Consider the following 22,142-nt stretch of genomic DNA (forward strand, 5'->3'; position numbering starts at 1 on the left):
GGTCCCCCCGGACCCCAGTGTAGCTCTCTGGCCCAGCGCCTGGTGGGTGGACAGGGCTGAGCCTGAAGGTGGGAGGGGCTGGGGTTGGTCAGGCTGAGAGGGGCCCTGAACACCCCCCTTCCCTCCCCAGAGCTGCTGCTCACGGCTGCAGAAGGTGCTGGAGCCGCACAAGCCAGAGTGCTGCCGGAGCCGCGAGCCCTGGGCCCTGTATCTCTTCTCCCCGCAGAACAGGTGAGGGGTGTGCCTGGGAGAGCTGACCCCACCCTGGGGGCCCCCTTTGTCCCTACCAGACGTGAACTCTCTGGACAGAAGCCAGGGCTTGGCCAGGATTGTCCAAAAACCCCCAATCCCGGCCCCCAGGTTCCGTGTCTCCTGCCAAAAGATCATTGCTCACAAGATGTTCGATCACGTCGTCCTCGTCTTCATCTTCCTCAACTGCATCACCATTGCCCTGGAGAGGCCCGACATCGACCCCGGCAGCACCGTGAGGCTCTCTCCTCGCTGGGGTGGGGGTGGGGGGGTGGGGTCCACGGCCACCACCGGCCCCTGCCATTGTCCTGTCTCCTGCAGGAGCGCATTTTCCTCAGCGTCTCCAACTACATCTTCACAGCGATCTTCGTGGCGGAGATGATGGTGAAGGTACACTGTGTCCTTGGGGACCCGGGGATCTGTCTGCCTGGCCTTGCGGCCGCGGCCGCATGTACAGGGCGTAGGTCCACAAGCCTGTCCTCTGCACTGTCCAGGTGGTGGCCCTGGGCCTCATCTCGGGTGAGCACGCCTACCTGCAGAGCAGCTGGAACATACTGGACGGGGTGCTGGTCCTGGTGTCCCTGGTGGACATCGTCGTGGCCATGGCCTCGGCTGGCGGCGCCAAGATCCTGGGCATCCTGCGTGTGCTGCGCCTGCTGCGGACCCTGCGGCCGCTGAGGTGGATGGGGCCGCGGGGCGGAGCCAAAGGAGCGGACGGAGGCAGGGGGCGGGGCCGCGGGTGGGGCGGAGTCCAGGCAGGAAAGGCAGTGCTGGGCTCCTCCTGGTGGCAGCTCCCTTGGGCGCGCTCAGCAAGCGCGTTCCTTCTGGCCCTCTTCCAGGGTCATCAGCCGTGCGCCGGGCCTCAAACTGGTGGTGGAGACTCTGATATCGTCCCTCAGGCCCATCGGGAACATCGTCCTCATCTGCTGTGCCTTCTTTATCATCTTTGGCATCCTCGGGGTGCAGGTGCGTGACTTGCCTGTCTGAGGGACGGTGGGCAGTGGGCAGCAGCGGCGCAGTCTCCCGGGAGGACCGCGGCCCGAGCAGGCAGGGAGAGGGAGGGCCCGTGAGGGGGCGGGGGGTGGCGGGACAGGGCCTGGCCCTCTGGGTGACCGCCCCTCCCGGTCAGCTCTTCAAGGGGAAGTTTTACTACTGCGAGGGCGCCGACACCAGGAACATTTCCACTAAGGCCGAGTGCAGGGCCGCACACTACCGATGGGTGCGACGCAAGTACAACTTCGACAACCTGGGCCAGGTGGGCGGGGCTGGGGCGGGGTGGGCGGGGCTGGGGCGGGGCGGGCGGGCCTGGCGGGTGACTCACCCAGCGCAGCCCTGATCTGGAGGGTGGGAGCCGCAGGGTCTCAGCCGGCGGGTTAGGAGGGTCCGCGGTGAGCGAGCCGTGGCAGCGCGTGTGGCCCTGCGGGGCGCGCCCAGCAGGAGGCCGCGCCCAGAGGTGCCCGCCTTGCTCTGGCCTCGCAGGCGCTGATGTCGCTGTTCGTGCTCTCGTCCAAGGACGGCTGGGTGAACATCATGTACGACGGGCTGGACGCCGTGGGCGTGGACCAGCAGGTGCGGCGGGCGGCCCTGCCCCTCCGCGCGGGCCTTCTCCTTTGGTCTCCGCTCATCTCAGGGAGCGCAGCGTCCCCCCGAGACGAGGCTGCCTTTGACCTCTGGGGACGTCCGCAGAGGTCCACGTCGGGGGGTCAGCGCCCGTGGGCGGGGCTCAGCGCGTGTGGGCGGGGTCAGTGCCCGTGGGCGGGCCGGCACCCACGCGCTCTCCTGTGCCGCAGCCGGTGCCCAACCACAACCCATGGATGCTGCTCTACTTCATCTCCTTCCTGCTCATCGTCAGCTTCTTCGTGCTCAACATGTTCGTGGGCGTCGTGGTGGAGAACTTCCACAAGTGCCGGCAGCACCAGGAGGCCGAGGAGGCGCGGCGGCGCGAGGAGAAGCGGCAGCGTCGCCTGGAGAGGAAGCGCAGGAGTAAGGCCCTCCCGGTGGCGGTGGCCGGTGGCTACCTGCGCGTCGCCCAGCCCCGCATCCACCTGAGCCGCCTTTTCGCCTATGGGAGGGTGGCTGGGGACCGAGGGGCTAGCCAGGGGCAGCTCCGAGACCTGGCTGCTGCCGCCGGAACCGGGGTTCGCCTTGCCCCCGGCCCAGGGCTGTGGGGACCGCACCCGGCCAGCGCTCAGCACCCTGGCCCCGGAGCCCCCCGCCTGGCCCCACTCCCCTCGGCCCTGGCTTCTCCAGATGGCTCTGCACGCTCGACCTTCATGTCCTCAGAGAAGGATGGCTGCGGAGGAGGCCGGGGGCCCTTCCCAGGAGGCACAGGGATGAGACCCCAGCCCCCACGCCCACCATTGCAGGGGCAGGCTCACCCCGCTTTTGTGTTCTCACGCCTCGGTGGGGGGAGCAAGCAGAGCCATTCAAGACAGAGAGAGGGTCTTAGGACACCCCTGCCCAAGCTGGGGAGCAGAGTGGGCTTCTTCCAGGAGGGGTCCTGGCCCCGCCCACCGGCCAGCTCAGACCATCTCCTTGTCTTTCCAGGCACTTTCCCCAACCCAGGTACCTGCCCCCCACCTCGCATGCCTCAGTCCCGCTTCTGCCAGCCACTGCATGGGGCTGCGGACTGGCCTGACCTCCGCCCCTCTGCCCCTGCCACAGGGAAGGGTGGACATTGCAGGAGGGTGCCAGGCCCCCTGGGGTCCACCGCAGGGTCAGTACGGGATGGCTGCGGGGCGCCAGGTGCCAGTGGGAGGAGAAGGGGTTGCTGGCTGGCCTGCCTGGTGTTCACGCTGCTGCCTCTGAGCCCGTGTGTGCACGCATGGCTTGCACGCCTGCCTGCTATGCTGGGACGCCTGCCAGCTGGTCGCCCCACATCTTCAGCACTGGCCGGGCCTCACCAGCCTCTGGCCCCCTTGGCTGCTGCGCTGAGCTCTCTAGTGACTGCATGCAGACCGAGGAGCATGCGGGTCCCAGGGAGGGGTGGTTCCCATTGGCCCTGCTCTCCCTGGTCCCTGCCCATGGGTGCTGAGGCCAGGGAGGGCCCCTGTGCAGTGGGGGCAGCTGTGCTCCTGGGAGTTACTGCAGGCAGGACGTTTAGTGCAGACAGAGCTGTTGGGAGATGCACCCCCACCCCTCCCCCAGGTCATGGCCACCAACCTCAGATGGACCAGAGGGCAGGCAGACCCCAGACAGCAGGCACATGGCCACAGGCCTCCTGGAGAACAGGGAGCGGAGGGACTCTGGGCCTGGTGGCCAGAACGCAGCACATGCCCAGCTGGGGAGATGGGGGTATAGAGGGTTGCCCTTCCCTGCTCTGCCTTGAGACTGCCCCTGCCCCCCCCAAAAAGCTCCCATCTGCCCCTCCCTTCATCACTGAGGTATCTCTGGACCCTGATGCCAGTCCAGGAGAATAGACCACACAGGCCCTGGCTGGGGACCTCCTGGCAGGGTGTGGGGTCCAGACAGGGCCCCAGGGCAGGGCCCAAGTGGAGTCTCAGCTTCTGCGCCCACTCCAGGGACCTGCTCTGAGGCTGAGGCCCTCTTGGAGGAGGAGGTCAGTGGGTGACCTGCCCCGAGGCCCACGCGGGAGCCTGGGCCCTCCCCTAGCCCCCCGACTGCCCAGCCCCTGGGAGGTAGCCCTCTCGTCCCACCCCACCCACCCACTCACCGCTGTGCTCTTCCCACAGAGGCCCAGCGCCGGCCCTACTATGCAGACTACTCACCCACCCGCCGCTCCATCCACACTCTGTGCACCAGCCACTACCTGGACCTCTTCATCACCTTCATCATCGGCGTCAACGTCATCACCATGTCCATGGAGCACTACAACCAGCCCAAGGTGGGGCTCGCTGTCTCGACACACTGGCCCCCATGCCTCCAGGCCTGCGACCAGCGGCGTGGGGGGGGACAGTCGCCAAGCTTGGGGTTCATTGCCAGCTGGGTAGTGCTACCCTGAGAACTGGAGGCCCCAGGTCTGCAACCCTGTCTGAGCCCTCGCCGGGGCTTGTGGGATACGTGGAGGTGTGGCTTGAATAAAGGGCCCTCCTTCCTTTAAAGCCAGTTTACACTCCCAGGGCCAACTGTCCCAAGGGCATCCTTGACCCCGTGACAGGTTCCATCCAAAACGCTGGCTGGGGGATGTCCCTAAGTCCAGGAAAGGTCAGATTGAGAGGGTGATGCTCTCAGATCCCATCTCCATTATTTCATCAAAGACGGGACGCCCCCTCCTCCCAGAACAGCTGAGAGCCTCTGACTCCGTAGCTAAAGCTGAGCCCGTCTGGCGGGCTGGCTCCTGCTCTGAGCTGTGGGTGGGACTGGTCCAGGCAGGGCCGGGAGTCTGAGTTCCCAGCAGCAGGTTCCTCCAACTGAGGGTTGTCCTGAGAATGCTGCAAGGGTCAGGCCAGGCAGGCCTCCCTAAGCCGGCACAGACCTGCATCCAGTAATAGGCCTGTCTGTGGGCGGGGTGGGCAGCGCTGCAGGGGGTGGGTGGGAAGGGCTGTTGGGCTGGGAGCCTGACGTTCAGGAGCCTGGTGCTGGCCCCCAGGCTCTGGACGAGGCCCTCAAGTACTGCAATTACGTGTTCACCATCGTCTTTGTCGTGGAGGCCGTGCTGAAGTTGGTGGCCTTTGGGTTCCGGAGGTTCTTCAAGGACAGGTGTGTGGGGCGGGGCAGGTGGGCGCCTCGGCCAGAGGCCTGCAGAGGGGATGGTGCTGAGCAGGGGTACCCTTGGTGACACTAGACGTTCCCAGGAGACGGGGAGGGGGCTCCGGGTGCTCCAAAGGGCTGGGGGTGCCAGGGAGGAGGCACTGGCCCGTAATGAGCCGTGCCTGCCCACCCGCCCAGGTGGAACCAGCTGGACCTGGCCATTGTCCTGCTGTCCATCATGGGCATCACGCTGGAGGAGATCGAGATGAACGCAGCACTGCCCATCAACCCCACCATCATCCGAATCATGCGTGTCCTCCGCATCGCCCGCGGTAGGCCGCCGCCCGCCTGAGCCCCGAGCCATTGGAGGGCCCACCCCCACCTCCTGCCTCACCCGCCCCAGTGGACCGACTTGGGGGGGAATCGTGGTCCGGGTCAGACCAGCCCCACCCCCACTAATGCTCGGCTCCCTGTCCTAGTCCTGAAGCTGCTCAAGATGGCCACGGGCATGCGGGCCCTGCTGGACACGGTGGTCCAGGCACTGCCCCAGGTAGGTCGGCCGCTCGGGGGCCTGGCCTGGGTCTGGCTCCCCTGCCCCCAGGGTGGGCATCACAGACGCCCCCAAGAGGACAAGGCTGCAGGAGGGCCTCGCTCACTGGTCAGGCATCATTCGTTCACGTGGTCTTTCTAGTCTCGAGACAAACGCAATTATCAAGCCCCTCCCCGCCACCTACAGGGAGTAATGGGATGCTGAGCTGTGCTGTGAGGGGGCGGCCTGCCTGCTTTCCGGCCTCACTCTAGTCTCTCTGGGGAAGACCAGGGCCCACCCCCCGGTGCAGTTCTGTGCTCAGTGGGCTTTGGGCAGAGGGTAGGGCCTGTGACTGCCCTGGGCTTGTCGAGTTTGGAGGACCACACCCAGGGCTCTCCTGTCTCTCCTGAAACCAGTTCAGGCCCTGCGTCCTCACGTCCTGTGTCCACAGCCCCCGCCTTGACCCTGTGTGGCTTCTTGAGTTCAAAGTCTCATTGCCCCATCTGTGCAGTATTCAGCCCCTGAGCCAGTCCACCCGGGCATCCATGTGTCCATCTGAACGTCACTCCAGCCCTCTCAACAAGCCACCCAGGCTTCTATCCATCCATTCAGACAGTTGTCTGTCCCCCATCTACCAGATGCCCAGCTGTCCATCATCTAGCCCTCCTGGCCACTGTCCACCGGCCCAGCATATATCTATCCACACGGCTGCCTCCCCAGCCGTCCACACCCTGCATCTTCAGCTGGCCTCCACTGGTCCCCAGCAGCCTTTCTCAGCCCCCAGTTACACCCTTAGTGCTCTTGGGTACCTGCCCCCTGTCTGTGGGAGCGGCGGGTGGGGCGCGGGGGGAAGCCCAGGCCCTGGCCATCCCCAGTGCGATCCCTCTGGGGGCAGGTGAAGAGGGGGACCACCCACATCAGAGTCAGGAAGGTGTGGAGGAGGGGCGGCAAATTCCTGGAAGAGCCCCGGGCAGGGGTGGGGCAAGACCTGGCTGCCTACAGAGCTTCCGCCTTCAGCTCCGCGTGGAGACCCTGAGGCTGGAGTCCACCGGAGTCGCTGGGAGGCACTCGGGAGCAGAGGAGCTGGATGCAGCCCCCGGGGTGCAGGGCGGGTGTGAGGGCCAAGGAGGGGCCCTGGGCACCAGGCAGCCCTGGGGCCACAGGAGCCTCGAGGCCAGGAGGCCTGGAGCAAGCACAGGGCTCAGGGCAGGCCTGGGAACTCGCCGGGCAGATCGTGGGAGGGGGGCGGGGCGGGCTGAGCCCCCTGACCTTGCTCCGCTTCTCTCCCGTGTAGGTAGGGAACCTCGGTCTGCTTTTCATGCTCCTGTTTTTTATCTATGCTGCCCTGGGAGTGGAGCTGTTTGGGAGGCTCGGTGAGTGCGGCGGCGCGGTGACCCACCCGCCAGACACGCCCGGGAGGCGCAGCTTCACGCATGCGCTCAGGGCGCTGGCCTGGCCTCCAGCCCGTCCCCTGTGGACGCGGCGCACGCAGACGCACTGTGCAGACCCTCGCGCGTGTTCACACCCAGGTCAGGCCGACAGAGCCGCACACATATGACTGCACGAGCAAACACGGGTGTGGCTCCAAGTCTCCCCGCCCCCAGGGTTGTGCTGCAGGCAGTCCTTTCTATCACCCAGGGTCTCCTCAGACCTCCCAGGCGGCGGCTCCGGCCAGTCTGGGTGGGGGCCTGTGGGGACCTTTCATGGCAGCCCAGGTCCTATGGGAGCCCCCTCGCACTGTCACTGAACGAACACTCAGTGGGTTCCAGGAGCCACTAGTGGGCCTGTGTGAGAGGGGGTCGAGATGGCTGTCACCTTTGAGGGTCTGCCCAGACCCCGAAGTTGGCGACTCCCAGGCCTGACCCAGCATCTGGGGCTCTCCGGGGCCAGGACTGCCTGGTCATTCCGCAGAGCAGGGGACTTAATGGGCCACTGCCCTGCACCCTGAGGAGCATGGCTTTCTCCCGGGGGAGGGCAGGCCCATGTGTGCCCTGGCCCCGTGGGGCAGGCTGACCTGGTCGCTCCCGGCAGAATGCAGTGAGGACAACCCCTGCGAGGGCCTGAGCAGACACGCCACCTTCTCTAACTTCGGCATGGCCTTCCTCACGCTGTTCCGCGTGTCCACCGGGGACAACTGGAATGGGATCATGAAGGTACGGGCTGGCGCGGTGGGCGGGGCAATGGGAGCCCCGAGTGGGGGGCTCCAGGCAGAGGTGGGAGGCTGCCCGCCCTCCTCTGCCCGCAGGACACGCTACGCGAGTGCGCCCGCGAGGACAAGCACTGCCTCACCTACCTGCCGGCCATCTCGCCCATCTACTTCGTCACCTTCGTGCTGGTGGCCCAGTTCGTGCTGGTCAACGTGGTGGTGGCCGTGCTCATGAAACACCTGGAGGAGAGCAACAAGGAGGCCCGCGAGGACGCCGAGCTGGACGCGGAGCTTGAGATGGAGATGGCGCAGGGGTCCCCCGCCCGGCCCAGGCCCGCGGCCCCGCAGAGCCCCGGCGCCTCGCCTGACTCCCCCAGTGTGCTGGTCGTGCGCAAGGTGTCGGTGTCCAGGATGCTCTCGCTGCCCAACGACAGCTACATGTTCCGGCCTGTGGCGCCTGCGGCAGCCGCTCATCCCCACCCACTACAGGAGGTGGAGATGGAGACCTATGCGGGCGCTTCGGGTACGGCCCCGGGCAGAGGCAGCCTGGCCCTGGGCGGGCGGGGCTGGAGGGGCGGTGGGCGATGGGGGCGGGGTGGGCGGAGTCAGATGGGGCAGAGGGGCGGTGGGGTGGGGCCAGAGGGACCCTGGGAGCAGGGCAGAGGGGCCGGGGCAGGGCCGCAAGGTGTGGATTCGCATTTCTGGCGCTTTCCTGTCGCAGGCCGGGTCACCACCGCCCACTCGCCGCCTGTGGAGTCCTGCGCCTCCCTCCAGGTCCCTTCTGCTGTGTCCTCCCCGGCCAGGGGCAGCGACACCCTCTGTGCCCTGCCCCCGCGGGGTGCAACCCGCTCGCCTAGTGTCGGCCGGCTTCTCTGCAGACAGGTAGGAGGTGTTTTTTGAGTCCTCAGCCAAGCCCTGGGATTTCTGTGGGGTTCCCTCCCCATTTGAAGCGTGAGAGATGTGGGCGCTGGGCCCTTGGAGTCTGTAATGACCACACCCGGCCACGGGGTCCCACGGCCCCTTAAACAGCAGACTAAGCCCCCCAGACTCCCCCCTCCCCAGAAACCGTGCTGGCGAGCCTGGCCGCAGCCAGAGATCCCCTCCTGCCTGAGCCTTTGACCCCCCTCCCTTCCCCCTCCCTGCCTGGGGAGCCAAGCTGGCCTAGTACCGCAGTCAAGCAGCGGCTGGCTGCAGCCAGGGTCTGTGCCCCTCGGGGTTTCCAGGGCCCTGGGCAGGCTCCGCCCACAGAAGCTTGGCCTCCAGTCGCCCCCACACGACCAGAATTGGTGAGGGTCCCTCTGCTCCAGTTGCGGGGCAAGTTCATCCACACCAGCATCCTGAAGCTTCATCTCATCCTGGCCCATAGCCTTGGGGGTCACAAGGTCACCTGGCCTGGAGTGGGGAGGGAGTCCCTCTGGCTGGTCTCACCTGACTCCCTGCCTTTGCAGGAGGCCATCCGCACGGAGTCCCTGGAAGGGCAGGTTGATGGCACTGGGGCCAGCAGCCCATACTGGGGCGAGCCCGGCGGGAAAACCCCCGTGAGGCAGGCATCTCTGGGGCCTTCCATGCGGTCCCCGCCCCGGTCCCCGCGGCCCGCCAGCATCCGCACCCGCAAGCACACTACTGGACAGCACTGCCTCTCCAGCCGGCCGCCAGCCCCAGGCGGGGAGGAGGACGAGGCCCCAGACCCAGCCGATGAGGAGGTCAGCCACATCACCAGCTCTGCCCGCAGCCCTTCGGCCTCACCCACTGCCCGTGGGATGGTGGGCGGCGAGCCAGATCTGCACAGGCTCTACAGCGTGGATGCCCGGGGCTTCCTGGACCAGCCAGGCCGGGTGGATGAGCAGAGGCGACCCTCGGGGGAGCCGGGTGTCGGAGACAGCCATCCAGAGGCCGGGGAGGCGAAGCCCCGGGCCCTGGAGGCTGAGCTGGCCCTGGGGGCACGCAGGAAGAAGAAGATGAGCCCCCCCTGCATCTCCATAGAGCCCCCCGCAGAGGACGAGGGTGCGGCCAGGGCCCCTACGGCGGAGGGCAGCAGCACCACCCTGCGGCGGCGAACCCCATCCTGCGAGGCTGTGCCCCACAGAGACCCCCTGGAGTCCGCAGACGGCTCAGGGCTGGACACTGCTGCCAAGGGGGAGCGGCGGGGCCAGGCCCCCTGCCGCACAGAACACCTGACTGTCCCGAACTTCGCCTTTGAGCCGCTGGACGTGGGGGGCCCCAGTGGGGACCTGTTCACAGATGGGGGCCATGGGGCTGCCCCAGAACCCAGAGCCTCCTCCTCAGGCACCACAGCCCCTCCTGAACCCTGGGAGACGGAGCCCCCAGTGCCCTCGGGAGACCCCCCAGAGGAGGGTCGGGGGATGCACCTCACCGTCCCTGAGAGCCCTCCGAAGAGAGCTTCCCCCCCGGCTGTGCCAGTCCCGGGTGACAGTGTGGATGAGCCCGTGTAGCTCGGGTGCAGTGCCCACAGGCTTTGGCACTGGGGTTGGGGTGCGCCCAGCAGTGTGGCGGCCAGGACAGGGCTGTGTGTGGATCCTGGCTCGGGCCCCTCGAGGGCAGAGGAGCCAGAAGGATGTCAGCACAGGGAGAGGGTGGCCCATGCCGTTCTGGGCATGTGGAGCAGCGGGAGCCCACAGCCCGAGGCCTCCGTCCTATCGATTCAGGTTTGGGGTTTCCTAGTGTGCTGAGGTGGTCCCGGGCCGTGTTGGCGGCCTGTTCAGGAGTTCCAGGAACAAGGACCAGAAACTGAACAGGAGGAGGAAGGCAGAGGCTGCCCTGCGGAGCCCACCCAGCAGAGCCCCATCTTCACGTCCACTTCTTTTTATAGGGAACACGCCTGGGGCCGCTCGCGCCCTCTGGTGGCAACTTCCTGCCAAAGGCCGCCGTGGCCACGCTTTCCTTCACTCACAGTCTCGAGTTCTCATCCGTGTCTCCACCACTCATTGCTGTCTCATCTCCCCTCCACACCAACTCCCCACTGTTCCAACCCCTCAGGATTCCAGAGAGCACCTTGACTCTGGTCTCTGGGAAATGACCGGTCGCCAGGGAGTGGGGACCGTGCAATAAGACTCCCACTGCCCGTGGGGCCTGGGTCAAGACTTTGAACTGATGGCCCCGTCGTTTCACTTTCTTTTTATAAATTCAGGTTAAACGTTTGCAATAATCCGATGTGGAAAACTCGGCTTCTCAAGTCAAGGGGAGGTGGGGGGGCTGCAAAGCAGAGTGGAATAAATATTAACTTATTTAAGAAACACGTTGGATTTCCACCGCCAGAATTGGCACCCCCCCTCCCCCGTGGGAGAGTGGCCAGCCTGTGGCCTTAGCGAGGGCAGACCTGGGTGATGCCACCACCAGCGCCACGGGCTCCACAGAGCTCCCCTGCCCCCTGTAGGTCCTCAGCACTCCCCAGTTCCCCACCACACTCCTTGGCAGATCACAGATAGAAAGTTCTGCTGGGAAAAAGCCAAGCTCACCTTGGCAGTCAGAACTGCATGGTATTTTTCACACACTGAAGTCTGACCCAGGGCTCTTGGCAGGGGTGGGGCGGGCGGGGCCCCTGTGAGAGAGCTTCCCAGCTGAACCGTCACTTGGGGCTGCAGAGGGCGCTGCCCCACCTCACCTGCTGTCTCTCTGCCTGTGTCCCTGCCTGAAGGCTCTGACCCCAGGCCTGCCCCACGTCCTGCTGGCCTCAACTGCAGCCCCAGTGCAGAGACCCGCTCCCCCCATGACCCCTTCCCCCTGAGAGCAGGAACAGAGGGGGGCCGGATCATGGTGAGGGGCGGGATTGGCTCCCCAACAGCGTCCAGGGCAGGGTTGGCTCCCCGACAGCGTCCAGGCCCTGCCGTCCACTCAGCAAAGCAGGCGACCACGGCAGCAGGACAGCGGCCGCCTCGGGGCTGGCCCAGGTGGTGGGAGGTGCCATCTGGGACTTACGTGGCTGAGGCTGGGACCTATTTGCTCTAACCCGGGTGGGCAGCGAGTCTGCAGTATGGGGGGCCCTGGGCTGCAGCCTGCCCCTCCCCCGATCCCCACCTGCCCGGCCCAGCCCAACCCAGAGGCGGTAGGGACTCCTTCTGGTGGAGACTCAAGGAACTGCAGGACTCCAAAGAGCAAGCAGCCCCCCAAGTTGGGAGGAGTGGGTGGGCAGAGGTGGACCTGGGGCGCTAGGGTCTATGACCCTCCTGCCTGTGATGTTGGCCTCAGTCCCCACAAGGAGAAGACGCTGCACCTGGCTGGACCCAGGGCTGCTGCAGTAGGTCTTGTCCCTGGCCCAGGCAGGGGGCCCCACTCTCTGTGCCAAGGACGGGTCATGGGTCAAGGGTTAGAGGACAGGAGGGCAGGACAGTTGACCAGGCTCTGTGCAGAAGCAGGGACATGGACCACAGTCCTCACCCAGCTCACCTGGGAACAGAGGTCACCCTGGGGACAGGGTGGGGATGCCAGGGAGTCCCCATCCTCCGCTGAGAGTCTGGGCTCACCTGGCAGGCCTCCCAGGGGTTGCCTGCTGGGCTGGATAGTCCGGATTGTTAGGACAGGACCCTGGGGCAGGGAAAGGCTATAGGGGATGATAATCTGGTTCTTGACTCATTGCTGGGTACCTGGGGCCCCGAGAATCATCTCAATGACTGTTGCTTTACCTGTCATGAAAGGTACTTTTTACCTCACCAAAAAGACAAGCCAGGGTGCAAGAAAGAGGCCCTGGGCTCGAGGGGCAGGGCAGGGCCACCCCCACAGCCAGGTGGGTGCCCAGGGGTGGGGGACCCACAGAGACAGTGGCTGCACCCAGCCGGGCCCTGGGGCCCTCCCCTCCCTCAGTGACACCCGCAGGCAGAGACAGGCAGGACCCCATCTGCTCTCCATGCTCTTTAATGAGTGTCAGCAGCCCCTGCCTGCGCCCTGAGCTGGGCGGGGAGGAGGCTGGGGCAGGGTGTGCAGGGCAGGGAGGGGTCAGCAGAGAGGGGTCAGCTGGGAGGGGGCTCACAGGGGGTGGGCAGCAGGGAGGGGGCCGGGGAAGGTGCAGGAAGGTCGCCTCCGCGGCCAGAAGCAGCGGTGTGGGGACAGAGGGGGCCGGCTCCTCCGCTGACCCGGATGGTGGCCTGGGGACCAGGCTCAGGGCCCCTGGGGGACGAACTGGTGGATCCAGTCCAGGTAGGAGGTGACGCGGGTGTAGATGCCCGGCCGATTGGGCTTCGCGCAGCCGTCGCCCCAGCTGACCACGCCCGCCTGCAGCCAGGTTCCATTCACCTTGCAGACCAGGGGCCCTCCGGAGTCACCCTGCGGGTGGGGGGGGGGGTGCTCAGTGCGGCTGCGGGGGCAGTGGGGCTGCGGGGGCGCTCACCCACCTGGCAGGGGTTCCTCCTGCTGTCCCCGGCACACAGCATGTCCTCCCGCACGATGGGGACGTTGTCCCCCGTGTACAGGCCAGAGTGGTACTTCCTGTCACAGACACTGTTCTCCACGACGGGCACCTTCACCTGCTTCAGGGGGAACGGGGGCGGCAGGCGCTCTGCGGGGAGGGGGTGGAGGGAGGCAGCATCAGGAGGGAGCAGATGGTGGGGACCCTAGTCCCCAGAGGAAACACCAGAGCCTGGGGCCTGGCCCCGCCCCATCCTGGGGTCCCCTACACTCACTTCCATTGTCCACATCGCCCCAGCCCGTCACCCAGCACTGCGTCCCCGGGGGGAAGGTCTCCGACGCAGGGGGCAGCGTGACCGGCTGGACGTGGCAGGAGACGCTCACGGGCTCATCCAGCTCCAGCAGGGCGATGTCCGCCCCATTCGTGGTTGTGTAGTAGTTGGGGTGGGGGATGACCCTGCTGATGGAGAGTGGCTGGTCCTGGTAATACAGGTGCTGCTCCCGCAGCTGCACCCTGAGGTATGAGGGGTCGCGGACTTCCCTGGGGACAGAGACGGGCCCCTACTCAGAGCTGAGCCACCCTCAGGGCACCCAGGAGCCTGGGTGGAGCCCCAGCGCACCCCACCCGCAGGCCCCCTGGAGACTCACGGTCCGACGCAGTGGGCCGCGGTCAGCACCCACTGGGGGTGGATCAAGGAGCCCCCGCACAGGTGCCTCCAGTACCTGCGGCTGACTCTCAGGCTCACCTGCCAGGGCCACCTGCTCCCAGGGGCATCCTGGCCCCCGACGATGCCCGCGCGCTGCAGGGCCTGGCCTGGGGCTGGAGCAGGAAGCCTTCAGCCCTGGGCTCCTCTGAACCCACCACCCACCCCTGGGCTTGTGAGAGTGGGGGAGGGCAGAGACCCCGTGGGCCCGGGGCCAGGACTCACCAGGGGCCACGGAGACCAGGCTCAGCAGGAGGGCCAGTGCCAGCAGAGGGAGCATCTGCAAGGAGCAGGGAGGGGTACGGGGCTGCGGCGTCTGGGGGTGCGGGGTCTGGGGGTCTAGGGTCCGGGGTTGTGGGGTCTGGGCTGCGGGGTCTGGGGGTCTGGGGTCCAGGGCTGTGGGAGTGCAGGGTCTAGGGTCTGGGTCTGGGGGTCTGGGGTGTGGGGGTGTGGGGGCATGGGGTCTGGGGTCTGGGGGTTTAGGTCAGTTGGTGTAGGGGCTGGGGCTCTAGGGTCTGGGGGTGCGGGGTCTGGGAGTGTGGGGTCCGGGGTTATGGGGTGTGGGGTCTGGGGGTCTGGTGTCTGGGTCTGGGGTCTGGGGCCTGGGGTCTGGGGTCCAGTGGCATGGGCCCCTTGATCAGGGGGTCTGTCCAGGCCGGGGGTCTGGGGCCTCAGTACTTGGCCACCCCGCTGCACAGTGACAGCCGATGTCGGGGTCCTACTGGGGGGCTCACCTTGGCAGGTCCAGGCTGCTCTTGCCCAGCCCGTTCTCTCTGCCCCTTTATCCTCACAGACAACCAGAGGGTCAGGGGAGGGGGCGGGCCCTCCGATCCAGGGGAGTCGGGACGGAAATGGATGACTCAGGCCAGAGCGAGTCCATCTGGTCAGGAAGGGCCCTGCCGCCCCCGTCCACGCCGGCAGACCCGATTCCTCCATGTGGCCCCACATCTATCTCTGGCTGTTATCTGAGAATTAACTCTACCATCAGGGGAGCCGTGTTATCTGGGGATCTGAGTGCCATCTGCACGGGACGGGCTGAGGAGGACTCAGCTGACTGGCCACCCCTGCCCGACGCACCAGGTCACGGTCTCAGAGTGGAGGTCTGACTGCAGCTGTGGCTCTGGGCTGGGACCTCCGAAGAGGACATGGGGAGCACAGCTGGACCTGGGGCGCTGGCGTCTGCGGACCCTCCTGCCTGTGACCGTGGCCTCAGTGCCCACAAGGAGGAGACACTGAGCTGGGCTGGACCCAGTGGTTCTTGACCCTGGCCCAGCCTATGGCCTGTGCTCTCCCTGCCGGGGAGGGGTCATGGGTCAAGGGTCAGAGGGCAGGAAGCCTGGAGAGCCCGTGATGTGGGTCAGTCAGGACGGCCACAGCCCTCACCCAGCTCACCTGCAGTCAGGTGCTGGCTGACCAGAGGTCCACTAGGTCGTTCTGAGGGCAGAATGGGGTGAGGACCAGGAGGCCAGAGAGCCGGGGAGTCCCCATCCTCCACTTCCCGAGCCTGGGTTCACCTGCCCGGCCTCCCTGGGGTCCCAGGGACGCAGCACGTCCAACCGGCCAACAGGGGCAGCCCTCTGGGTCGGGTCATCCTGGCTGGTGGTCTTTGGGGCAGCGGGGGAGGCTCGGGTCAGGGGGAGCTCTGCAGGGGAAACGGGGTAGTAGCCCCGTGCTGTGGAGTCACCCACACATGGGACCTGCCAGGCTCCCGCAGTGGCTGCGAGAAGGTGTCATGACTGCAGGGTGATGCCCAGAGTGTTAGGAGAGTCGCCCAGAAAGAGACTCACAAACACAGTCCCCTGTTTTCAGGAGACAGAGAGGGGGCCCTCCTAGCACATGTTTCTGCAACAACTGTGTCCTGTGTGGGAAGAGAGGTGAGCCCTGGTGCTCACAGAGAAGCTGTTCAAAGTGGATCCGAGGCCTCAGTGTAGACATTTTAAGACTGTGAAACACTGGAGAGCAACTATAGCAGGAAATCCTGACCTGTGGAAGGTGAGGGGACTCAAAAGCCACCAAGAGAAACAGAAGAACCTGATGAGTTTCTGAAGTCAGAGTTTTGAGTTTCTGAGTCAGAAGAAACTGGCCTTCGCCAAATTGAAAACTTATGCTCTGAAGGACACTGTTAAGAAAGCGAAAGTGTAACCCACCTGCTGAGAAGAATATCTGTGCCAGCAAGTGCCAGGTAAAGCCAGGAGAGAAGGAGGCTTACTTCCCCTCAGACGACACCCAACCGATTTAAAGGGGCAGCAGCTTGTGTAGACGCGACACCCAACCGATTTAAAGGGGCAGCAGCTTGTGTAGATGCTTGCTCAAAGGTTAAGTACTACCGAGAAGCACCTTCTTACTCATCGGGAAAGTGCAGAGAGGAGGAGCTGCCGCCACTCATCTTCTGAAATGCGGGGACGCCCGGGCTCTGCCCACTGCCTCCCCTTGCCCCTTCCTCTGAGCTGGGTGGTCGGGTGGGCGCTCGCTCGAGAAGGGGTTAGTGTTACAGAAAAGAGAGGAGGGTGCCAGCCGGAGCAAAAGGGCTTGTGTTCAGGCAAGGCTAATGGAGATGGGAGGGTAATGGACACGTGGACACTGACCAAATAAGTCGATGGATTAGGGGCAGAACCGGGTTTTACCCACCAGAGAAGGCAGGACATAGGAGAGGGGCTTGCAGTAAACCCAGAGGTGTGGAGCTGGGGTTGGGGAAAGCTGGTGGCTTCAGTGTAGACATAGGGGGTATGAGCCCGCGTATGTGCTCATGCGTCAGCCCACGTGTACGTGTGTGTGCCTGTGTGTGCTCACGCGTGAGACCCTGTGTGATTCCCTAGCTGTGTCCCTGGGAGCACCCAGGAGCCTCAGTGTCATTGTTACCAGAGCACATGGGTGCATCTACACTGTTTTGGAAAGTTTTCTGTAAATCTAAACCTGTTCTAAAAAATTACATTAAAGAAAAGAAATGCAGAGTAGGATTTGAGGCCCAGCTCAGCCTTGTGACTGGCATCTCTGTGCCCACCCATCTCCGGGTCCTGTGGGCCCCACCGCAGATCAGATGGGCACTGCCCCAGCTGCCCGGCCTGGGGCAGCCCCTTCCTAACCGTCCTCTGCCCGGCCAGGGTCTGATGACTGAGCTGATTAGGCCCCTGGGAAGGGCTGGGACTTTCCTGCCCCTCCTTCCTGCCCCAGCCCCCTGCCCAGCTCCTACGCACAGGCTGCAGGTCCTCCAGGAAGCTCAAGGTCAGCGGCCCCCTCTTAGGTGTGGGGGAGCTGAGGCACAGGGTTGGGTGGGGAGCTGCCTGATGATCCACGGCGGTGGGGGGCAGAGGCCATGGGGGGCACAGGCTTGTCTCCTCCCCACCAGCCCTGGGCTCAGAGCCCTGGCCCAACAGCCCGTGCTCCGCTCCGCGTTTGATCAGCTGACGGATCAGGACAACAGAGGCGCTCCTCTGCTCTGAGCCCATGGGGGCTGCACACCTAGGAGAGTGGCCTTGGGGGAGGCACTAGGGTGGGGAGAGCTGGAGCCCAGGCTGCCCCTCCCAGGGCTCAGGAGGCCTGGTGTGGGGGCAGGAGAATCAGTGACCAGGGTCTGCTGGAGGGATGCCTGAGATGGGGCCCAGGCAGCCCCGGCCTGTGTTGAGGTGTACTCACATGAGAAATCAAGCTGGGTACACCCTTAGGACGTGCGAGAGAGCCAGTCAGGGACAGGAGCGCCCCAGAGCCAGGCTGGCATCCCGGCAGAGTGGGGGCAAGGCAGGGCTCCCCTAGGGCCCAGGGGGTGCCACAGGGATGGCGGCGTGGGAGAGGCCGGGGTCAGGAGGCCGTGAGCTGAGGAGGGCAGATGGGCTGCATGACCAGGGGAGACTGAGGAGGCGGGGTGGATGGACACGGATGGGGCTCACCCTGGCCTGCAGGCAGGGGACGGGGTGCTGGGCCTGGGGGGAGCATCCAGGGAAGGTGGCTCTGGCCTCTCCTGTCCCCTCACCTTCACGTCCCTCAGCCCGTCCCATGTGAATGGCACTCAGATCCCCAGATAACACGGCTCCCCTGATGGTAGAGTTAATTCTCAGATAACAGCCAGAGATAGATGTGGGGCCACATGGAGGAATCGGGTCTGCCGGCGTGGACGGGGGCGGCAGGGCCCTTCCTGACCAGATGGACTCGCTCTGGTCTGAGTCATCCACTTCCGTCCCGACTCCCATGGATCGGAGGGCCCGCCCCCTCCCCTGACCCTCTGGTTGTCTGTGAGGATAAAGGGGCAGAGAGAGCGGGCTGGGCAAGAGCAGCCTGGACCTGCCAAGGTGAGCCCCCCAGTAGGACCCCGACATCGGCTGTCACTGTGCAGCGGGGTGGCCAAGCACTGAGGCCCCAGACCCCCGGCCTGGACAGACCCCCTGATCAAGGGGCCCACGCCACTGGACCCTGCACCCCCAGACCCCGCAGCCCCGGACCCCTCCCTGCTCCTTGCAGATGCTCCCTCTGCTGGCACTGGCCCTCCTGCTGAGCCTGGTCCCCGTGGCCCCTGGTGAGTCCTGACCCCGGGCCCACGGGGTCTCTGCCCTCCCCCACCCTCACAAGCCCAGGGGTGGGTGGTGGGTTCAGAGGAGCCCAGGGCTGAAGGCTTCCTGCTCCAGCCCCAGGCCAGGCCCTGCAGCGCGCGGGCATCGTCGGGGGCCAGGATGCCCCTGGGAGCAGGTGGCCCTGGCAGGTGAGCCTGAGAGTCAGCCGCAGGTACTGGAGGCACCTGTGCGGGGGCTCCTTGATCCACCCCCAGTGGGTGCTGACCGCGGCCCACTGCGTCGGACCGTGAGTCTCCAGGGGGCCTGCGGGTGGGGTGCGCTGGGGCTCCACCCAGGCTCCTGGGTGCCCTGAGGGTGGCTCAGCTCTGAGTAGGGGCCCGTCTCTGTCCCCAGGGAAGTCCGCGACCCCTCATACCTCAGGGTCCAGCTGCGGGAGCAGCACCTGTATTACCAGGACCAGCTACTCTCCATCAGCAGGGTCATCCCCCACCCCAACTACTACACAACCGAGAACGGGGCGGACATCGCCCTGCTGGAGCTGGACGAGCCCGTGAGCGTCTCCTGCCACGTCCAGCCGGTCACGCTGCCCCCTGCGTCAGAGACCTTCCCCCCGGGGACGCAGTGCTGGGTGACGGGCTGGGGCGATGTGGACAATGGAAGTGAGTGTAGGGGACCCCAGGATGGGGCGGGGCCAGGCCCCAGGCTCTGGTGTTTCCTCTGGGGACCAAGGTCCCCACTGCCCATCAGGGAACCAGAGTGTGGAGACCCTGGAGAGGAGAGGTGGTAGTGGCCTGGTGTGCCGAGAGCCCAACAGATGGACGAAACTCTCGGGGTGTCGGGCAGGTCCCTCAGCACCTCTGTGCCTCAGTTTCCCCTGCCACGAAATGGGTACAGCTGCAGTTGGTATTAATGGGTACGCTAAGAGGAAAGAGGAAAATCGGACACATGAAACGTCTGGTTAACGATAATGTTGGGCTGGGCAGCTTGCATCTCCATGCTATGCCCATGCACAGGAGACCAGACACCTGCGGGGGTGTGGGAGAGCTTGAGTGCCGATTGGGCACCCCCTCCAGCACACCACCTCCACTCCTGTGTAAAGGGCTTGTGCTCATTTGACCCCCGCTTCAGAGCACAGCCCTGGGAACACTCAGCGTGAACAGCTGCCCAGTGTTTTATGCTCGGCGTCCTGCGAAAGGACCTTGCTCCTGCGATCGGCCGAGGGCGGCGGCGACGGTGGCGTGCTGCCCAAGCGCCCCGGCACAGAAGGGCAAGCTGAGTCCTGGGCCCGGGGCTGGTCCAGAGGCAGAGCTGGGTGGTGCCCAGAACCTAGCCCATCCTGGAGGCAGCGGAGCTGAAGGAAGACTGGGGCTCTGCAAATCCCAGGACCGCGGCCCTTCCCCTCCCTGAACAGGCCTTAGATGAGGCCGAGCACCCATAGCCTCGCAGCCTCGAAGTGGGAGGGAAGCGCTCACCGCTGCGCGTTGGCAGAGCTGCAGACCCTCTGAGAAGCGGTCTCAGCAGGGCTCCGGGGTCCCGCCCCACCCCTGTCATCCGGGACGGGGTGAGCTGAGCCCCTGGCCCAAGTCTGCCTCCCTCCACCCCCTCCCCGCAGGGCGCCTGCCGCCCCCGTTCCCCCTGAAGCAGGTGAAGGTGCCCGTTGTGGAGAACAGTGTCTGTGACAGGAAGTACCACTCTGGCCTGTACACGGGGGACAGCGTCCCCATCGTGCGGGAGGACATGCTGTGTGCCGGGGACAGCAGGAGGGATTCCTGCCAGGTGGGGAGCGCCCCCACAGCCCCCACCACCCTGCGCAGCCGCCCTGAGCCCACCCCCACCCCGCAGCCCCCACCGCCCCCCGCAGCCGCACTGAGCCCTCCCCCCCCACCCCCCGCAGGGCGACTCCGGAGGGCCCCTGGTCTGCAAGGTGAATGGAACCTGGCTGCAGGCGGGCGTGGTCAGCTGGGGCGACGGCTGCGCGAAGCCCAATCGGCCGGGCATCTACACCCGCGTCACCTCCTACCTGGACTGGATCCACCAGTTCGTCCCCCAGGGGCCCTGAGCCTGGTCCCCAGGCCACCATCCGGGTCAGCGGAGGAGCCGGCCCCCTCTGTCCCCACACCGCTGCTTCTGGCCGCGGAGGCGACCTTCCTGCACCTTCCCCGGCCCCCTCCCTGCTGCCCACCCCCTGTGAGCCCCCTCCCAGCTGACCCCTCTCTGCTGACCCCTCCCTGCCCTGCACACCCTGCCCCAGCCCCCTCCCCGCCCAGCTCAGGGCTGCTGACACTCATTAAAGAGCATGGAGAGCAGAAGGGATCTTGCCTGTCTCTGACTGGGTGTCGCTGAGGGAGGGGAGGGCCCAAAGACCCGACTGGGTGCAGCCACTGTCTCTGTGGGTCCCCCACCCCCAGGCACCCACCTGGCTGTGGTGCACTGGTTTTCTTTGAATCCAACACCTTGACACAATGTGAGACATTCCCTGGAAATAAGCTTGAGACCTAACCTATCATGTCATTGAAGTGTAATAATGTAAACATGATGCAAGATACATAATATAATATATGTGATACACAAGATATTTAAAAAATGTATCATATACTACATTGTGGGGCTTGCCAGGTGGCGCTAGTGGTAAAGAATCTGCCTGCCGATGCAGAACGTAAGAGACGCAGGTCCCATCCCCAGAGGACGGCACGGCAACCCACTCTAGTATTCTTGCCTGGAGAATCCCATGGGCAGGGGAGCCTGGTGGGCTGTAGTCTGTGGGGTTACAAAGAGTCAGACACGATTAGAGCCACCTAGCACGCACACATGCATACTACGTTGAGGGAGTAAAGGCATAATCAATACTCAATATTTTAAATTATTGTTAAGAGTAGCATCCTTTGGCTGCTCCGCTTTATAGACTGCATTTATGTCATTGCTGGGGTGTGGGGTTTGCCTTAGGGCAGGGAGGCTTGGAGTCCTTAGGTTCTTCCCGTCATTTTGAGGTTTTTGATGAAATGACTGCATTAACCCTTTCGCAGTTGCTGAAAATTGTTTTTGTTGGCTTTGTAAAGTTGAAGGTGTTTGTGCTTACAGATTGAAGATTTGAACTGTTGCACATGCACACACAGATACACGCATGCACACACATGTGTGCACTCACATGTATGGACATACTTTGACATTAATCCTCTAGGACTGATTTCCACATTAGGTGAGGTTCCAGAACCAGGGAGGCAAGACCGCCTTTGCGTTTCCCAGTCATTTCCTGCCCCGCCAACCTCGGGCCCTGCGGCCCTGCCGAGGCTGGGGGGACGAGGGGCACTGGGGTCCACCTTGCAGAGTCCCAGGGTCTGCAGCCAGACTCTCAACTTCTGACTCTGACTTGAAGGCACACACTGGGAGAGGTGTCGAAGCTGCTCATTCTCCCTCTTAGTCGCAACATAAATGTAGCACATCCATGTCTCAGCTCCCCCACACCTAAGAAGGGGCCGCTGACTTCAAGCATCTCGGAGGACCCACAGCCTGCACTTAGGAGCTGGGCAGGGGCCTGGGGCAGGAAGGTGGGCAGGAAAGTCCTGGCCCCTCCCAGGGGCCTTATCAGCTCAGTCATCAGGCCCTGGCCTGACAGAGGACGGTTAGGAAGAGGCTTCCCCAGGCTGGGTAGCTGGGGCTGTGCCAATCTGATCTGTGGTGGGGCCCACGGGACCCGGGGACGGGTGGGCACAGAGACACCAGTCACAGGGCCTGAGCTGTCTCCATGGGGCTCAGTCTAGGCCTCAAAATGACACCCTCCTGAGAAAGTCCAAAGACTAGAGTCCTGGAGGATAGAGGATGACACCCTCCTGAGAAAGTCCAAAGACTAGGGTCCTGGAGGATAGAGGAGGGGAGACAGTGTGCCCAGCAGGAACCAGGGAGGGCTTCCTGGAGGCGGTGGCACTGGCTCTAATCCCTGCCCATTTGGGGACAAAATTCTTTGCAGCCAAGGTGCTTGGGGTCTGACCTAGCCCTGCTGAGTCGGC

At 64.9% G+C, this 22,142-nt stretch overlaps 3 protein-coding genes across 6 annotated transcripts in view; 2 read left to right on the top strand and 1 right to left on the bottom strand.

The window, feature by feature from the left end:
* CACNA1H (calcium voltage-gated channel subunit alpha1 H) overlaps positions 1-10,793 on the top strand; it is a 56,988-nt gene extending 46,195 nt beyond the window's left edge. Inside the window, exons 18-35 of one of the 2 annotated variants that reach the window (XM_065923961.1) lie at positions 131-231; positions 361-484; positions 571-639; positions 744-928; positions 1,089-1,215; positions 1,379-1,504; positions 1,729-1,818; positions 2,040-2,232; positions 2,797-2,814; positions 3,942-4,093; positions 4,799-4,908; positions 5,098-5,231; positions 5,379-5,449; positions 6,723-6,801; positions 7,460-7,581; positions 7,674-8,097; positions 8,296-8,456; positions 9,023-10,793. In XM_065923961.1, coding sequence (XP_065780033.1) covers positions 131-231; positions 361-484; positions 571-639; positions 744-928; positions 1,089-1,215; positions 1,379-1,504; positions 1,729-1,818; positions 2,040-2,232; positions 2,797-2,814; positions 3,942-4,093; positions 4,799-4,908; positions 5,098-5,231; positions 5,379-5,449; positions 6,723-6,801; positions 7,460-7,581; positions 7,674-8,097; positions 8,296-8,456; positions 9,023-10,027 — 3,291 coding nt within the window. In that variant the 3' untranslated portion in view covers positions 10,028-10,793. The remainder of the gene's footprint in view (positions 1-130; positions 232-360; positions 485-570; positions 640-743; positions 929-1,088; positions 1,216-1,378; positions 1,505-1,728; positions 1,819-2,039; positions 2,233-2,796; positions 2,815-3,941; positions 4,094-4,798; positions 4,909-5,097; positions 5,232-5,378; positions 5,450-6,722; positions 6,802-7,459; positions 7,582-7,673; positions 8,098-8,295; positions 8,457-9,022) is intronic. The other variant, XM_065923962.1, reaches the window with a different exon arrangement.
* Positions 10,794-12,450: 1,657 nt separating this feature from the next.
* LOC136158433 (tryptase-2-like) lies at positions 12,451-14,410 on the bottom strand. 2 transcript variants are annotated; one of them, XM_065920241.1, is made up of 6 exons: positions 14,371-14,410; positions 13,862-13,916; positions 13,581-13,752; positions 13,208-13,473; positions 13,052-13,083; positions 12,451-12,851 (listed from the first exon to the last, which is right to left on the bottom strand). In XM_065920241.1, exons 2-6 carry the CDS (start codon positions 13,914-13,916, stop codon positions 12,687-12,689), a joined length of 690 nt encoding a protein of 229 aa, XP_065776313.1. In that variant the 5' UTR covers positions 14,371-14,410; the 3' UTR covers positions 12,451-12,686. The 2 variants fall into 2 exon arrangements, with proteins under 2 accessions (XP_065776313.1, XP_065776312.1); XM_065920240.1 differs by having other exon boundaries at positions 12,460-12,851; positions 12,920-13,083.
* A 2,425-nt stretch (positions 14,411-16,835) lies between these two features.
* On the top strand, positions 16,836-20,396 carry LOC136158434 (tryptase-2). Of its 2 annotated transcripts, none has more exons than XM_065920243.1 (6): positions 16,836-16,858; positions 18,089-18,143; positions 18,253-18,424; positions 18,532-18,797; positions 19,751-19,914; positions 20,033-20,396. In XM_065920243.1, exons 2-6 carry the CDS (start codon positions 18,089-18,091, stop codon positions 20,195-20,197), a joined length of 822 nt encoding a protein of 273 aa, XP_065776315.1. In that variant the 5' UTR covers positions 16,836-16,858; the 3' UTR covers positions 20,198-20,396. The 2 variants fall into 2 exon arrangements, with proteins under 2 accessions (XP_065776315.1, XP_065776314.1); XM_065920242.1 differs by lacking the exon at positions 16,836-16,858 and adding an exon at positions 17,876-17,919.
* Positions 20,397-22,142: the final 1,746 nt, after the last annotated feature.

The sequence above is a fragment of the Muntiacus reevesi genome, chromosome 2 (genome assembly GCF_963930625.1).
Source record: "Muntiacus reevesi chromosome 2, mMunRee1.1, whole genome shotgun sequence".
NCBI classification, from domain to species: domain Eukaryota; kingdom Metazoa; phylum Chordata; class Mammalia; order Artiodactyla; family Cervidae; genus Muntiacus; species Muntiacus reevesi.